At 38.7% G+C, this 18,473-nt stretch overlaps 1 protein-coding gene across 4 annotated transcripts in view; it reads right to left on the bottom strand.

Annotated features, from left to right (window-relative positions):
- Positions 1 to 1,062: 1,062 nt before the first annotated feature.
- LOC110990659 (proton-coupled amino acid transporter 1-like) overlaps positions 1,063 to 18,473 on the bottom strand; it is a 21,629-nt gene continuing 4,218 nt past the window's right edge. For 3 of the 4 annotated variants that reach the window (XM_022255736.2, XM_022255735.2, XM_087133370.1), the window contains 10 exons: positions 16,083 to 16,303; positions 14,163 to 14,253; positions 13,696 to 13,784; positions 12,118 to 12,213; positions 9,930 to 10,014; positions 9,076 to 9,243; positions 7,935 to 8,054; positions 7,475 to 7,641; positions 5,243 to 5,412; positions 1,063 to 4,122 (listed from right to left, as the gene is read on the bottom strand). In XM_022255736.2, the coding sequence (XP_022111428.1) occupies positions 3,845 to 4,122; positions 5,243 to 5,412; positions 7,475 to 7,641; positions 7,935 to 8,054; positions 9,076 to 9,243; positions 9,930 to 10,014; positions 12,118 to 12,213; positions 13,696 to 13,784; positions 14,163 to 14,253; positions 16,083 to 16,303 (1,485 nt within the window). In that variant the 3' untranslated portion in view covers positions 1,063 to 3,844. Of the gene's footprint in view, positions 4,123 to 5,242; positions 5,413 to 7,474; positions 7,642 to 7,934; positions 8,055 to 9,075; positions 9,244 to 9,929; positions 10,015 to 12,117; positions 12,214 to 13,695; positions 13,785 to 14,162; positions 14,254 to 16,082; positions 16,304 to 18,384 lie in introns of all 4 variants that reach the window. The other variant, XM_022255737.2, reaches the window with a different exon arrangement.

Here is an 18,473-nt window from a genome sequence, read left to right as displayed (position 1 = left end):
GCAAAGCACTTAGTTTCGTTTGCTTTTAGCAACTTTATAAACTTTTAACTCATTCTCTCTCTTTTTTCCTCGTTTTGTAATTTTCCCCACTTTTTCGAACACGTACAATTATTGTATTGTGCATTATGGACAGAACCTAACAAGAAAATGAAAGAGCGCCACCTACGTTCAAAGGTCGAAAGTTTTAGCGTGGAACCCACCATCGAAAAAAAGCCAACTTTTTATTCCGGGGGAATTTTCGAATTTTGAAACTATAGTCCGGTTTGTTATGTGATTTCCTCTGTAAAAAGCATCATTTTGTTGGCTAAAATGCTTTTAAAGGCGAGCTTTTGGATATTTTCTGCTTCAATTCTCCCCATTGTTGTTCACTCAAGCGTAACGAAAGATAGCGGCGTTTAATCCTCGGTAAGCCTCGAAACATTTTATTGTTCGGGCAAGACTGAACAAGGGAATCCAACAAAAGAATTGGTCTTTCGTGCAGCCGTTTGGCCCATTCCGTTTTGTGTGTGCAATGAAAGTAAAATCTTACAAACGTCTTGTTTTTGCCCCTTAGTCTCCAAGTCCAAATGTACTGGCGCATTCCCTTCCCACTCCCAGACTTCTTGCCAGCCAAACCGTCTTCCTCCCATTTTATTGAATCTCGTTACCTGTCACGTGGTCTCCTTGGGTGACATTGTGCATTCCGGTCATTTGTAGACCGGTCTATTGACGAAAAAAAGAAAAAAATCTAAATCAACCGTCAGTTTTGCTTCGGAACGAAACAGTCGTCTTATCTGTCTGTATTCATAGTTCAGTAGTTTTTAATGAATAAAATCCAACTTACGGTTCTCCTACAATTAACAAAAGCAGTGCATTTCTCGAATTGACACGAAATAGAAGTTTTGGCCTTAATTTTACTTTTCTCATGCCAAAAGTGCTAGTAGGTAGGACAATATAGCCTTTTGTGGGCGATTTGAAGTTTTGTTTAAAAGCCCACATATTAAGGATTGACATTACAACCACACTTAGAAATTACAGTCAGTTAAAGGGCTGGGGGAAAAACACACAAAACTGACAACACAGTACGTGAAACTTAAGCAAACTTTATTTTCATCACTTCTTCATGACCTCAAACAGAAGAAAAGAAAATCAAGCACTGGAAAAAAGTTTGTTTTACGGGCAGAAAACCGCATTCACCAAATGCAACCAAGTCTGATCCCTCTATAAATACTCAAAGTATGTCTGCTGATAAAACATAAATCAGAATAAACTCCAGAGTATATAGTTGTATTTCTTGACAATCATCGTGGTTTATGTGATACTGTGACCACAAGGCAAAATGAACCTGGACTCTTCAGTGTAAAATACCAAATAAATTTTACAAAATATGGAGTAACTAAAATTTTGTGAAAAATTTGAATGAATTTAGAATCTACACGTGAAAATCCCTCCTTCACACACATAACACAGTGAATCGTAAAATGTATGCAAAGACAAATCAAATTAAAAGACAACTGAAGAAAAACTTACAAAAAAATCGACTGTTACAAACGCAGGAAATAACACCAAAAATACAGAGTTCTGTCACACTGTCGACTATGAAGATCCAGAAAACAGTTCCATTGCAGACCTCTGCCCAATTACACAAAGCTTTAAGCAGAAAATATAACTTGCCATATTTATGTACAAGGGAAAAAGAATAGAGAAGCAGTACAGCAATACACAATACATGTATTTGAACCTTATTAGTTAAGATTTGCCCAAAGGTTGACAAAGTGGCCGTTTGCATTTTTGTAGAGGTAATCTTCAAGCACTACCATGCAGTGAAGACAAAACATGTTTTTCAAATGTTGGAGACAGATTTGTTGATTCAAGTGAATCTGTTTTCTACACGCAGAAAAGCTACTTCTTGAAAACAAGAAACAAGCCCAACAATCCTATGCAAATCATGCATAACTTTGGGATTAAGACTGCATGCAGTGGTTCCCAGCTGACCCAGTTAAACACCAAGACCCAGCAACATTTTCTACTCTTAATATTATGTTATCTTTTTTGGAAGAAATTAAAAAGCAACATTTTAATAATGATGAATCAATGAATGATATTTTCAGTATCAACCAAAAAACAGCTGAAATTTTGAATATTTAGCGAGCTATGACCCAAATACCTTTAACAGTGAGCAGCTATACACAGTACATTATTGATACTTTGCAATTCCACAGTAGTGGAATAATAGTTTGATAGATTTTGACATGCACAAAAGACGTACAGTGTGGATGCAAAAGACGTACAGTGTGGATGCAAAAGATGCATAGTGTGAAAATTAATTTTATGGTAATGTATTCACACAACACCACTTTTGAAGTATGTCAACATGTGTCAAACTTGCCTTCCGTTACTATGGAACTGCCCTTTTGATAAAATATGGCCAAGAAATTTATGATACTGTTATTTACAGGCTTTATATAAAAATAAAGATATTATTCAGTTGCTTACATACAATCTACCTAAATTTGAGCTTATAATTGTCCAGGTCAACCAAAAGACATGTAACTTGGGTATTCTTCACGAGTTTTTCAACATCCCTTTTTCTTAAACCTTCTAAACTGATCTGTACACCCAAGCCTCATGACTGAGCAATCTAGATCAGTATTATCAACTCTTTCCTTAATGACATTTTACTGTCAGATATTTTCTGAGAAGATTCTATGATAACACATTTTGGGCTCCAACAAAAAATTATCAAATATTAAAAAAACAGCCAGACTTATTTATTTAGGATTTTTTCAAGCAACTAGGTTTTGCTATTTTGCTGCTAAATTTGATACTTCAAGCAGTCATTCCATTCAGCACCCTTTTGCTTAACCTTAAAATTGCTGACCCTATGGGTCACAAACACAAGTGCACCCTTGTGAAAAACAAATGGTGGGCAAGGCCAGCAGGAGAGTTACTGTTCAAACACAAATGAAGCCTAAACTGGTGACCTAGAGTTAGGCACATGCACTGTGCATTTGACAGTTGCCAAAACTTTTTCTTCTCATTTATGATTAGTGCTGCAAAACATTCAAATTGGCACATTTGAAAACTTTAACTCGAGGGTTAATATTCCTCTATTCTACACCGCTGACAAGATCTAATATTTACATTTTACAAAAGTGACCTCCATAAATACATGCCTATTTATACATCACCAATAGATTCAAATGGAAATTCTGAATCATCCTCATAGGATTCACCTTTCCATTTCAATACAAATGGAAAACGTAATAAAACACTTTCCAAAATGATGCATTTTCAAAATCTAAAAAAGGGATTTCTCCCTCTTCCATTCTAGATTTTAAAAAGCTATGTGATTTTACAAGCATGTAAAAAAATTATTTCAAAGTTCCTCAGATCTCCAAGTATTAAACTTTGGCGTAAACCAACAAAAATCATGAGAATCACGCTGAACAGAGTGTCGGATTGTGGAGGACTTAAAAGCAACTGTAATAGTTACAGGTCATGGTCCTTCAGTCTGATCTGAAGTGAGTGTTACAACAGATTAATTGCACAATTGCCAGCTTCTCCACAAATGCAAAGACATGAAATAGCATGCCCAAACTCACTACACTCAATACCTCAAAATATATTTTTAGCAAAGTGATGCTTCATATTTTGTATAAAATCAATCTAAAAATCCAAGTTTGGATTCTCACTTGCCCTGGCTTTTAAGTTTGAATCATAAGGACTGGATTTGCATTACCTCCTGTTAACAAACAAATGCTTTACTGTTAACACCATAATACAAAAGAAAGGCAATAAAATTGAGACAATTTCTAACAGCTGAAACTAGCAAATGTGAAGCACAATTTTAATCTACATACAGTTAGAGATTCTGACAAATATCAGGGTTGGGTTTCTCTAAGCTGTTAATAATTTCTTTTAGTGCCACGTATGTACCAAATCCAAAGCCTACAATGCCCAAAATAATGATTAAGATATTCCGGAAAAGCCGAAATACCTTACGGGGGTTGTCATAGCCATAATCGTAGAAAGTAAACTCCTGAAGAACAGGTGGAAAGATGATGGCAAGAGCAGTAGAACTGAAGGCACCAACAAAGGCAATGAAGAGAGCTAGATGAGGTACAACCATGGCCAGAACCACTGAAAGATTCAACAACAAATAAGCAACAAGTGTTAGCACAGGAATATCTTGATGTCACAACATATGTGGAAGTTTTCACAGACTCTCAATGACACTTTCATAATGGGATTAACAGGGATTAAATTTTGTTGATCTGAAGAAAAATTAGGTCTTTGTGACAATCAGGAGTATACCCAGCAAGAAATGAGACCGAGGGGTACCCCCCCAACATGTCCAGTCCCCTATACACATTGCAGACTATTCTTACTTAACACATCCCCCAAGATGTCTGAAAGGAATTCCCCAGATTCCTGCGAGATAATGACCAACACAAAGCAGGGGAGGTTCTCTCCGTCTCATACCTTGCTGCATATGCACCCGTTTTCGGTTACATAGGCTTTATATGTAAAACAAGGGAGCCTGGAACTGAGACATAAAAGTTGGGCCTTATAACAAAAGACCGTGCTCAGCACAAAAGACTGAGCTCCTGGGGATTACCGACATTTTTTCGCTCTAAATAGTGGAAATAATCCAGCTTTGTTTTGAAACAGTATACAACGGTTTGAGGCATTTAGAGCAAGCGAAAATCTCCACCACCTCAGCGATGAGCCACACAGCACCGCTGCACGCTAATCTGGCCCATATTGAAAAGAGGTCAGCAGTGCACTGTGCTGGTTTTGGGAACAAAAGAATCTTACGTAACACCGCACCATCTGGGCTCTTTTTCCAAGGCTGCAGGCCTGGCTGAAATATTCAGGAGTCAATGAACTTTACCTGTCAGCTTTACAGTAGTGCCCAAAGAGTCCTTCCTTTTTCGTATTAACGGCCATTAAATGAAATGATGAATTTTTGAAGAATTTTGAAAACAGAAAATCTGGAAAATGACACGGCATCTTGTCTTGTTCAAGAAAAATCCACCCGGCAGCAAGTGGTTAAGTGTTTGTGCACTGAATCTGCATAAGATGAACCCATCCATAAAGCAAAATAATGCAAAATTCATTTGGTATTCAAGTCAACAATGAAATGGTCTGAAAGCAATAAAGGGTGTTCTGGTGACCTTCACTCTCAAAATTAATTGTTTTTTAATCTTAAAAAAGACCAATTTAAAAGTAGTTACATAGGTATATCGTAAGGACTTACTTGTAAGAACAACAAGTAGAGTTCTGAAGAACATTTCACCAATGAAGTGATACCGTTCCCGCATTCTCTCCATGAAGAATGGCCACAATATGATAACAGGCACATAGAACTGAACACCATAGGTCACAAAGATAGCACCTACAAGCATGACTCGTACTGCAAGGTACAAACTGAAGGCAAAAGAAAAGCCAACTTTTACAGAACTTTAACATAGATAATGCTGCAAATAATTCTTAAAGGCACTGTCCATCATTTTTCTCTGTGCATTATGCTCCATTGAGGCAACAAAATTACTAAAAATCTAAAGAAGGGTGCCTAAGAACAAACCTAATGAAGTTGCACTCCAGCTACTACTGCGTGTTCTGAGAAAAACAATATTTTAGATTTTCAATTTCAGATTCAAAGTTGCTGAGTCCGGTTTCAAACTGCACCTCAATTGAGCATCTGGGACATGTTCTGAGGTTCAATCAAATGCAGTTTCACGATGTCACCCACAGAACCAATGAATGATAGAAAGCATGTGCGCTTCTAATTGCAATTTTCCAAAAGTAAGTAAAGTAAGTCTTTAAATGCATCGTTGGAAATGGCTTTCTTTCTGGTTTCCTAAAAATGGCAGCTTCCTAAAAGACAGTTAGGTCCCTTAACCATTTTAAAACTCAGTGCGCCTTTCAACAATAATTTGGTCAGTTACTTCTTTGGATAACTACAAATGATGGACTGTACCTTTAGACAATGATGACCAGAGAGGAAATGAGGACTTTGAAGTATTCTCACGTTTTGATAAATTTTCATCTCATGCCTTAATCATGAAAAAACAAATCTGGGTACAAGATATGACATCAGCAGCTTCATAACATTCAACCTGCCTGCTCATGTTAGGGCTCGAGATTAATGGGCGCAGGTCGCTAAAATTTACCTGTTTGTCTCAGAAATGTGCCCGTAAATCATGATGATGGGCGCAAGTACTTACGCCCGTTCAATTCCATGTACCTAAACATTTTTACCATTTGTTTCTACTTTTGTCATGAAAAATACCTGAACTTTTGACTTCACTTCGGATCAGCCATGTCACGGAACCGTAATACGGTACAATTGTGTTTACAATGTCACGTTATATCACCGAGCCCACGCCGTAGTCTCGCATGGGATGCATTCACACCATGTGAACGTACACACACATACCCGTGGCTGGCCAGTGTCATGATCTTGCTGAATGGTCTGCACAGTGGCTGTGTCTGAATCAATACGGCTGGAATTTACAGATGATTGTATGGAAACTGGCCGTGACCACAACCTCCTAGACTCATGCGTAAATTCAAGCCCAACCAAGTGGATTTGGCTTAGGCTTCAGTTCACTGGTTCCAGTGATAGCTTGAACGTGTGGTTTTGAACTACATGTATGCTCCAAAATAGCTGGAACCAGCTATTAACCAAAGTCTCAGCCTAACCCACTCGTTTTCAAAAATGCTTGATTGCTGTATTTAGTTTCCTTTTACGTCCGTGTGCATACTGTATGCACGTTATAAAGGCCCGGTGCCCGACTTTTGCATAGCTTTGCTTTTGCTAAGCACATGTTTGAGGTTCCGGTTGGTCGCATGCTCACTACTAGTTGTACGTCACGTGCAACCCGCAAAAATAACAACTCGATAAAGGCTTTAATCTATGCCAAAGTCTAAGCCGTAAGTTATCAGTGTCATTAATTTAAACAAAAGCAACAGCAAGGACCAGGGTCATATGTCTTAAGTATTGTACAGGAGCTACTTGCTCCAATAAGTGACAAATTCAGCTGTCTAGGGAGCAAGTACTTGCTCCTGTGATGATCAGCCCAATTTCGAGCCCTGCATATTAGTAATACTATTTTTAAAATTCCCTGACTTGTTCATTTTCCATTGGAAACGTATAGTACTTTGTTATATTTATAGTTGAAGCATAGTTTTGGATTAAGTGCCCTGCCCATGTTGAGGCAGTAATAGATTTTCTCCTGCAGTGGTAGATTTACATCCATGTCTACGAAGTCTTTTGTCAGGAGAGATAAATCATTTCAACTCTGGAACACTCTGACTGTTTCCATGCTGAACGTTTTGACACTGACAAATTTCAGCTCATATACACTTCAGATTGTACAAAGACGAGTACTTTTACGATACAAGCTGTGAAAAGACAGCAACTGACTGAAACCTCTGGAGATAGCTCAACAGATGAGACTAAGAGATGAGACATTAGATGGCTTACCCACTGTACGGTAGATTCAAGGTTATAGTGTCAGCTGTTGTACCTCCAAAGCACAAATATCCTAGCACACCCATTGAGACGTAGAGAAAGACAACGATGAACATTCCACTCAGCATGACTCGGTTGAAATTCTGAGGGTTCTTCATTTTGTTCTCCAATGGTAAAACCTTCCCGAAAACACAAGATCAATAACTGCTAAATGTGATAATTCTTGTTGACACTAAGATTCACATTGATGTATATTTTCCCCCAAACTTTATGAGATCCGACAAAATGATTGTTTTAGTAACTCTTTACTCAAGCAAGCAAGCTTATGGCAAGGAAAACAGGTTAGTCTTGTTTCAAGGCTAAACATAAGGGCAACCCCAAAAAATGCAACTTGGCTACTTTACTGGTTTTCTGTTTAGTTACACCAATTTGAACTGCAAACTTGTTCTTTAGGATAACTATGGCTACTTACCACTCCAATACCCTCATAGGAGTAGATGGCAGTGCCAAAGAAAATGAAGAATTCATTCAGATTACCAGCGAGAGGTAATTCCTTAGGGTCACTGAATTCTCCAACGTGCGACACCAGATACTGTAGAGATAAAGATGACACTAACTTCATTATTAATACTGAATAAGCATGTGTCGTATCTCCTTTGTACATATAATTTTCTACTATACTGTATTGCCAAAATCGCAAAGGGTCAAGGCCCAATTTGAGACTACCTCTACTGATGACTTTTATCCACACTGCAAATTCTAGATGCATAACAATACATTAAAGGGAAACTTAAGAATTTCACATAATTTTTTTGCTCTGTGACTAAAAGATTCAAGAAGACAAGTCTACATTAGGGGCCATTCAATTTTTCAATTTTTTTTAAATATATATATTTGTTTCCAAAAATAGTGGGTGGGTCAAGGTAAGTAATTGAAAATAAAAATTTACTTTCATAAACAAAAAAGAAAAAGAAATGAATCTTTGACTTGCGCAGTGCTAACATTCCGTGCATAGTGTGATCTTTTTTTAATCTGTACAGTTACAGATTGAATTAGCAGTACATTATCTACTCGTAAATCTCCACATGTAAAGGTGGTTTTTCATAAGACACGAAAGTCAGGCATTCGTAGTGGTCTTATAAATGCAGCAGGGTACCAGGTGTACTCATTCAGCTTTCACACCACAGGCATCGATTACCAGTTGCTTCTACTACTGGATTGTTCACCCATTTAAAGACTGCAAGAACAGCAGCGTGGATCACTACTATGCCCTGCATGATACAGATTCCCATCAAAGCGCTCTATATAATAACTAGGCACCAACCTTAGTTTAAATGAAAAAGTATCATCGAAATTTAAAACCATTAAAACTGTTGAATGGCCCTGACATTCAATGTTGTCTCCCCCTTCGTAGTATTATACAGTGTACTATAGTACAGAGACCGTGTCATTTATCTCCTGCAAAGTGAAATATTTTGGACAATTTGAGGAGGTTCTTAGATGTCTTCCAGACTTTGTAAATTTAAGTAAACTTCTGGATGAATAAACTACCATAATGTACATAATGTTGCCATGGTGAATATAAGAATGGTCCATTTTTTCATCAATCTTACTTCATAGATGATGAGTATTGATACAATGGTCAAGATGTTTGCAAGAGCAGAAAATGGAGCTAAGTCATCCAGATTCCTGATGTAGCAGTAAACAAGAACCATAGGAAATAACATCAGGATGAAGAGCTGTAGAGATGGCACACCAGTATCATAATAGTGGCAATAGATCTGAGGACAAAAGAAAGAACATCACTCAAGTGTTATTATGAAACATTGTTAACCACTTCCTGCCGGGTTTATATGGGTGGCTGGGGTCTCTGAACTCGGACAAAGGAAACAGGGCCCTGTAACAAAAGACCGTACTCTGAACAAAAGACCAGGCTGCTGGGCATTACCGACATTTTTCACTCTCTAAAGTGGTGATAATTCAGCCCTGTTTTGAAACTGTATACCAGGGTTTGGGGTATTGAGAGCAAGCGGATTACCACCTGGGACAAAAGCTCAGCAATGAGCCACACAGCACTGCTGCATGCTAATCTGGTCCCTATTGAAAAGAGGTCAGCAGTGCACTGAGCCAGGTTCGTGAACAAAAGACAGTTGTATAGCATCGCACAATCTGGGCTCGGTTTACAAGGCTGCAGGCCTGGCTGAAATACTCGGGCGTCAATAAAGATCACCTGTCAACTTAGAGTAGTGCCTAAAGATTACTTCGTGCGGCTAGAAACGACCGTTAAATGAAATGATGAATTTTTGAAGGATTTTGAACATGGAAAAAATGATAGTCATGCCGGCCCAGCATCATCAACATTGAAAAATGCCCTGGCGTGAAGTGGTTAAGTGTTGGCAATTATATTTCAACGCTTGTAAACAGCAACGAGAGAGTGTTAATTTCCTCTTAGTTCTGGTTGACTCACCTGTCTGATGTTGTCACCCATGAAGAGGAAATACACACAGCAAAATCCTAGCTGAGTGAAGATGAGGAATCCATTTACTACATAACTGAAACAAGAGACACATCAATCCATAAATATCAGAAATAAAAGTGAACTGTGCATACACTGCTTCCAAGGTACGGTACCTTCTAAAATACTGTATAGAAACATGCAAACTTTCAAGCCCTTTGTAAATTGCGAGTGGCTGGGTTCCAGCTTCATAAATTCTGAAAAATCACCCTAAGCCCCTGAATGTTATTTAAATAATCTGGGTCCATGGTAAAGAGACTTTTGATCCGGTCAGTCAGGAAAAGGCAAAAGGGATGCAGAAGAATTTGGACGTAAGATTAATGTAAAAAACCTATTAACTCTCTGGAAGACACACAAAAATTAATTCATTATCAACTGAATGCAACGTTTTGGGTACTCGTGTTTGAATGTTGGTGCTTGATTTTCAGCTAGAAGGTATGTGACCTCATCACTGTTAATGAATACCTCTAAATACTTAGAGAAAGCATCCTACACATCACTCCTCGTTAACAATGCATATATATCTTAATGCTGCACTATCAGGATGTCACCCTGTAACCTTGACAAGAAAACCAGTGCATGAGGTATTTTGGGAAAAAAAAGAAATCTGAATCTGGTTAACCCAAATGTTTTCCCCAACCATTTCACAAAGAGGCTAGATTCCAAAGACACTTATCTCAATCTGCCCACCAGTTGTACACAGAATCATTTATATCTGATGACTGTTGAGTTCAGACAGACAGTACCCTAATATATGATTACTTTTATTTGTCCCATTTTCAAATTCTAACACATCCACTTTCCCCCAAATTGTTGGAACATTAAAACTTGACATGGAGAGGATACTGTTCAACATGCTTTCATATACATGCCAGTTTTGCAACTGCAGTATTTGAGAAATTTTTACAGTCCTAGTCTCAAAATCAATTCAAGTTTTTTTCGGTTTTTTTTCACAAGACCATCATTGCTGGGGACCCTGCACAACTTGCTGAATTTAATGATTTGCTTTGCAGTGTTTGTATATTCTATGAGTGACCACAGTGGCGGCCAGTATGTATAAGTTTGGTTCAACATTTACTAAATTGAAAGTTAGTTCCCATCCCTTATCAAAGTTTTCACTCATGTAAAATGGATTTCGGGAACAAAATCATTTTAGAAAATGAGTGAAAAAGTCGAGCCCAAACTGACAGTAACGTACCAGCTTACACGGTGCATTCATTCCCTTGCACTTATTCCTGCCAGCATGACTACATTTGATTCAATTTTTCTGTAACTTCTTGCCTTGACATGAGTCTGACACAGGTACAGGTAAAGTGCAACAGCCAATTACATGTGGTCACTGAACCAGTCCTTAACAATCTAGACAGAACAATTCAGTTATATTCACTCCTCCAGCCAAGGCCTAATAGACCACGGTCATAATCCCCTACCAGGACAATAACAAGACCAGGAAAATTTACTGGGATTATTGGCAGCCTCTGAATGTCTACTGCCTCCTTTTGTTTGACACTAACAGCACTATTAAATTGGTTCTTTTCGTTGGCACATTTTGGGGACCTCCTGATTTCTGGTAAAATATCAATCACCACATGGTTTGGAAACTAATTTACAAACCATTCAATGATAGATGAACCATTTCTAATTGGTCAACATCCTAACTGACCCATTGAATTACGAAGGCAAGTATCTCACAATGTGAAAATGTGCTGGCTACGTCTTATGCTGCTGTGGCAGGGAATTTCAAGAGTTGATATCACTGTAAAAAGTTCAGAAAAGTTGTTGCACATTGTGGCAGATTGGCTTCAGCCAACTGACTTCTTTGTAAGAGAGGCAAGAAATGTGTGTTCAGATGTTCATTATTTTTAAAAGCTCTAATTAATTTTGCCAATTTAATCATCACATGACCTCCTGACCCAGTCAAGGTGCTAATGCTCAACCTCGAGTAACCCCCAAATCATTCATGTACATGTATATGTATTTCTACGGACTAGGCTTGTTCATCTATGCTTAGTACAGTGAAGCAGGGGGGATGAACAAAAACTAAATGCACTAGTTATCCCTCAATCATTTTAAAATGAATAATTTACTCAGTTACATCTGTTACTACTTGACAAAATTCACATTTCACAGCAAATCTTACCGACCAATGGAGCATTTTTGTCGTAACCAGCCAATTGGCCCATGTTTTAGTGACTGTTCTGCAACCTCACCATAATCAAGTGTGACACTGGCAGTTCTGAAAGTGAAGGGTTATAAAAAGGATCATGATTGAAAAGATTAACCACCCTAATTCCTTCCAACTAAAGGCAGGATTCAACAGACACACAAGCAGGCTATGGGTAACACCTCAGGAAACATGCCAAAAGGAAAAAAAATCAAACTACAGAAGAGCTTCCCATGTTATGTAGTTTACAATGAAACAGAGGCTATCAATTACCGATCCATGGGGAAGTAAGTTGCATGTGGTTTACAAGACAACTTCAATGACACTTTTGTGTAGCTTGTTCCAGTTTCTTTGTGTCTTTATTTAACCCGGAAGAGTTTACAAGTGAAACAAAAATCTCCTACATAAACTAAGGAGCATGAGTGTTTGACTACTGTCATAAGCTTAGATGATTGGAGAGAGAACAGAAGATCAGAGGTTTGCACACAATCTTACCTACATGTACATGTAGTTCCTATGTTATAAAATTTCTTTTAGTTTCAATGTGGTTTCTTTAATGTCCTCATTGGAAACCCATGTAACACCACACCCTCTGACAGAAAGGAATTAATAAACTGTTATTTTGCCTATCCTTGGCTCTGTTTGCATACGCAGGGCTCTTAACTAAAGGAGGTGTTCAAACGACCCACACTGAACATTTCAAAATCACACAAGTCAATTCATGGACAGCAAAAGTACATAATCTTCGCTTGCAAAATGTGGTATCAGCTGATCTCATTTGTGAGAAAACCTTTCAGAAGGCAGTCCTCTGGACTATGGGCTCTGAGCTAGACCAAGAAAGGGCACAATTTTCCAAACAATGGGGGTTCCTTAGATACTAACTGCACATTGTTGGCTCAAGAACAACTGTGAGCCGAAAGCGTTGCAGTCTCATCACTACCAATAAAATGAACACTCCCAACCAACACGGCTCTTTTCAACCGATGGGGGGGGGCTTTTGCTTGGGGCAGATAAACAAAAAATCTAAAAACAGCAGAATGTATCATGTGCTTCCAGGATAGAAGATTCAGTGAGTTCCCTGCCAAAATGCCTTGGGAATCAGGGTGATAACACGATCACATATATACATGTATGAACAGTTGCTACTTGGCTCGTTCTGAGTAGGAGCAAGAGCTAGCATATTTGATACAGAAATGATTTCTGATTGAAGGATACTTAATGTATGCATGCAAACATGCGCGTTTGGCATGGGGTAAGCTGTGCTGAGCACAAGCAACCAACTTCTGTTGATCGTTACTCTTTGCGCATTTGTCGGGTGCTCAGTACGGGTGATTCACAATAGTGTGTCTCCAAGATTTTGCAACACGTTGTCGACCCTTTCCAAATGCGCACTGGGTCGACAGATTAAGCGCTTTGTGATTGGCAAATGCATTGCAAACTCTTGGAGGCGCACTTTTTTGAATCGCCCATATTGAAATGGTTACCACTAATCTCTCTGGTTTAGTCAATGAGGACTTTCACTGTCTTAAAGCGAATCAAACAACAAGCACTCACCGTTCACATAGATCATGACATACAACCACCATGATGTGCATGCAGGTTAGGGCAACAACCCCCATCAATGCAAGGCCGAGCGGGCCAACCTGAAAAAAAACAACATCATCATCTTATGCTTCTCTAACACAACACATACAACCAGACTTATTGTTCCAAGTCTTGTTAAGATGTGGGAAGCTGACCTTCAAAAATACCTCCCGTTGCACTATTCCAATCCCAAAACCTTTTTTTCTTTCAACACAAAAAATGAATAAACCACACCTTTATCAAAATAAAACAAAATACTCGTCACCAAAATATTTATGTCAACTACAGTTGGGACTAATATGCAATGCTGTTTGTCTTCAATTTTTTTGGAAGCCAAGTAAAATTAAAATGCTGTATTACACTGCAATCAACAATGACTCCAAAGGATGAATTTCCGGAGCAATTAGCAGGCAATGTAACAGTAAGTACAAACTTACCACAATTCCTGCATTCTTCACTGCAAATGGTAGTCCCAAAAGACCTGTTCCTATATTCCCTTTCAGTATGTGCATAAACGTCTGCAAATCCCTGCAAAGAAATACATGTAGACCAAATCAATGGCATGAGGTAAAGATTTCATTTCCAGTTCATGTTTTTCCAAGCCATCTGCTCTACGAGAATCACAGAATAAGGTCAATTGAGGAATAATATTACAGCACAGTTTACCTAATTTCCACAAGATCGAAAGGTTTTAAATAGTGTTTGTCAACCTTGCCCCTGTCTTTGTTTTCTGCTTTGTTTTCGTATGTTTCAGTCCCTGGGCAAAGGTATAGCTGATGTCACTAAAATAGGTACCTTAATTAGCACCATCGACAGTTGTAATAGCAAAACAAGAGTGCAGAAAAGATGTTATGATACAAGAGGTCTAAACCCTGTAGATACTGGTGCATGGATGACTCTCTAGGGTCTATAGTTGTGGTGTCCCACTCACGACATGTCCAGGTAGTAATAACGAGTGGAAGTGGGGTCTTGCTGTTTTAGAAAGTCACTTCAGATGTCCAGCCAAAATTAATGTCATATTGCTACCTGGGCAAATTCACTGTTATGCTACACTATTCACATGCAGTTAAATTCTTAACCATAAATTGATAATGGCTCTGGTTCAGTAACGTGCTGCAGCTGGAACAAAGCCAGCCTTTACAGCCTATTGGTTAAAATCATAAAGCTACAGGATGCAGCTATTTTACTGCAAGCTGAAATCCATGATGGCGGAATGGGGGGGGGGAACCTGGAGGCCTAACTTTTTTTACTTCGGGGAATGTCCTCCCTCTCCCATTCTCCATCAGAAAACGATAGGGTGGAACTTAACCCTAACCCCCTAGGCCTTTTCACTAGGAACCATCCTCAATCCCCCCAAATCATCCAATTTTCTACATGAACAAATTGCATTCAGCCTCAATCCTCTGAAATCCTCCATGGTTTCTTGAAAATGTTATTTGGGGGTGTGCCTACTGCCTCAATCCTTCAAACTCCTCCGGTAAATCCTCTCATTATGGTGAGGCAGTGCGAAGGGCATTCTAGAGCAGTGCGGTTGATTCAGAACAAATATTGGGCGGATTTCATGTATGACTGAGCAAGAACAACACAAGGTCTAACTTATGACCTTCACTAATAGCATCCTTCAGCCATGCACTTTGGCCATTCACCCTCAATCCTCCAAAACCACCCAAAGGATTTGGGAGGATTGAGGGAGGGTTGACCCTAATGGATTTGTTTATCATTGGCTGATTCCCCACGGTCTCACAAGCCGGTCTCCCTCCCACTTTGAAAATAGTTTCCTTGCTCTTAGCTGGAATGGCATGGACCATGACCACAAATGAAGAAAACAAGGGCAGTTGCTTTCTGATGATAAATTTCTATCATTAATCTACTGATAAGACTTTAGATCTACGATAATGGCTGGCTAAGTGCTATCTGTGTTCTTGACCTTTCGCGTTAGGAAAATTACTGGTATAACAGTCTGATTCAAATGACTTTCAGAATGTACAGCAACTGAACAACTTTTACTTTGACACAAGTAAAATCAAGCACTTTATTGCCAAGTGAAGTTGAGTGACAATGTTTAGCCAGAAACTGTAAGCAGGTGATTGAAATGTGGTGTCAATGGAAAAAAATAAACTTTAATTGAACTACGTATATTTACATGTATGTACAAAGAATGTATTCTTTGTACATATGTTTATGTCTCTGATATGCCACTATCTAGTTAAATTCTGAATTACAATTCAAAGTGATGAAGCTGAAATTATTGTTTCAAAAGAAAACCATTCTTTTTCCCATAAAAACATGTTCAGACACATCACCCCAAAACCCTACAAACAAGAGGGCTTGCATACTGCAGTATTCCCAATACTCACGTTGTGGCATGCTCAGTTGCCAGCCTTGATTCTGTTGACACTGTGAAGTTAGCATTAGGTGTCCCTTGGAACACAACCTCAGCTGAAGTATTCTCTGCTTCAGCGGGAACACGGCCAAGCTGTCTACCTTGGGGTCTAGTGGTGGGTGGGTAGCTGTGGAAATCTCGGAGTAAAGGTTGCTTTTCTGCCATTTTCTCATTGAAAAGATACTCACTGGTCATCTATGACAGAAAAATTGACAAACTGTGAAAATATTCAAAAGCAGGAGCCTTGATTGAACCCTAGCCATTTAATACATGTCAAGGTTTTAAATGTTAAATGTTGAAATTAAGATATGTAAATGTACATAAAATTAACATTTGTGACTTCATTTCAACTTTGTTCATTTTCCCATGAGAGATTTTCTTCATTCTAGTTTTCAGCAATGGAACAGAGTAAAGATATTTATAGAAGATTGATTAAATTTCCATCATCTCATTGGTGGATTGCTGATCACATTTCCCAATAGCCAAGGCGTGGTGGAGCCATGCTGCCCAAAACTGGTCTATTCCACCAGTACACGGTGGAAAAATTACGCTTCTCTGAAGCGACGTTTGGTCTTAGATAAAAAGGTCAATAGGAAGATGCTCTCGCAAGGCTCTGAGAAGACATGTCAACACAGGATTTAAGAGACAAGGGGACTTTCCACAGGTTGCCAGTAATCCATGTGCACCTACAACGAAGAATAACCGCAATGGTACCAGTATGTTAACAAGTACATGTACTTGTGGTAACTTGTTTACAAATTTTAAACTAATGCAAATGTGCCTCTTGTTCCTCAGATCCAAAGGTTGAAAGCTGTTGTAAAACTTTGCTGAGCGTCAAACTGCTGTTTACTTGGACTTGGAGATAAAGTCTCTTGTTTATTGTTGATATGAGAACTTTTCAAGATATGATTACATAGTGTTACTACCCCACTAACCTTTCTTTAGCCATAACCCCCTCAGCATTTTTTTCTAGAAGGCTGACTCAACCTGTCAAATTCCAACACCCTTTCACTGCTGGGTGAGTTATATGTACATGTACTCAACCCCCTGGATTCCAACAGTCCACTTGCTGTATCAGTACTCAGTCCAACAAATTCCAACAGGCAGTAAACGGTTCAGTTTTAGCTGAGTGGGGATACTTGGTCATATACTACATGTATGTACATGTATAAGGAATGGGAACACAGTGTACTCATCCCTTCCAGATCCAACAACTGCAGGGCTATACAACATTTTATTTGTGGGGAGGGCTCAAATTTCTATGTTTTATCTGTGACTTCTCTTGAAAAAGCAAGGTCACTAAACACATTGGAGCAATTTATTCTACTCCTTAAGTACAGGTACATGACCAAATGACCACCATTGTTTACAGGCGCACCCATACCAGCAGCATTATTCATCCCAACACCCAGCAGCAGGTACTGGGCATTACCAACCATACCCACTCAGTCCAAACCAGTGTTGTATCCGAGACCTTGATGTCCATGACCAATACCGATACCGAGACCAAGGCATACGAGACTGAGACCAAGACCGAGACCTACTCCATCAAGACCAAGACCAGGACTTCGTAACCGAGACTGTTACTGCATCGGTACAGTATTCATCCTGTCATAACCCAACACTCTGTGTTGTAAAGTTTCATATGTACACAGAACTCAACCCATCAAATTTCAACAAACTCTGTTGTTGTAAATTGATGGGATAGGGAACATTAGGTTTAGAAGCTGCTTTAGAATTAGAATTATTTGGAACTTAGAGACCCTACACAAGACTGGAGAGTACTATTTCATAACTCAAACTATGATGAATAGATATGACAATACTATGGTCCATTTTATTCTTATGACAATACTATGGTCCATTTCATTTTTATGACAATACTATGGTCTATTTTATTGTTTCCTATTCTGATTGAAAACGACTTTGTGCAAATAATAGCAGAACTGATAGGTCACAGTTTTCAAAGACTTAAACCAAAACCCAATAAATATTCCATACACAAAAGTCCTTCTAAAAGTTGGAAAAACACAAAAGTAGGCCTACCCTACCTACATGTAATTAAAAGACACAACTGGATGACATGCCTTAAAAAGAAACTTGCACAAATTCCCTTCTTCCAATAAGGTGGACCATTGAATTATTACTGATAAAGCCCAACATTTGAGCAGTTGGCAAATGAGATTGTTTTGAATCATACAATCCCACATGATAGAGCTGAAAGACATACAGTAGAAGCAAATAAACAAAGGAATCCACAACGTTCATGTACATACCTACATGTTTACACACTTCTGTGGTTTCACATTCATCATCTTATAAATCAAATACAATGGTCATAATCAGACTCACGCAGCGTTCCTTC

Source organism: Acanthaster planci, linkage group LG02, assembly GCF_054643075.1.
Source record: "Acanthaster planci isolate LZ-2023a linkage group LG02, COTS_SCS, whole genome shotgun sequence".
Taxonomy (NCBI): Eukaryota; Metazoa; Echinodermata; class Asteroidea; order Valvatida; family Acanthasteridae; genus Acanthaster; species Acanthaster planci.
Note: the sequence above shows the minus strand (reverse complement) of the source record. Positions and strands in the feature narration are given on the sequence as shown.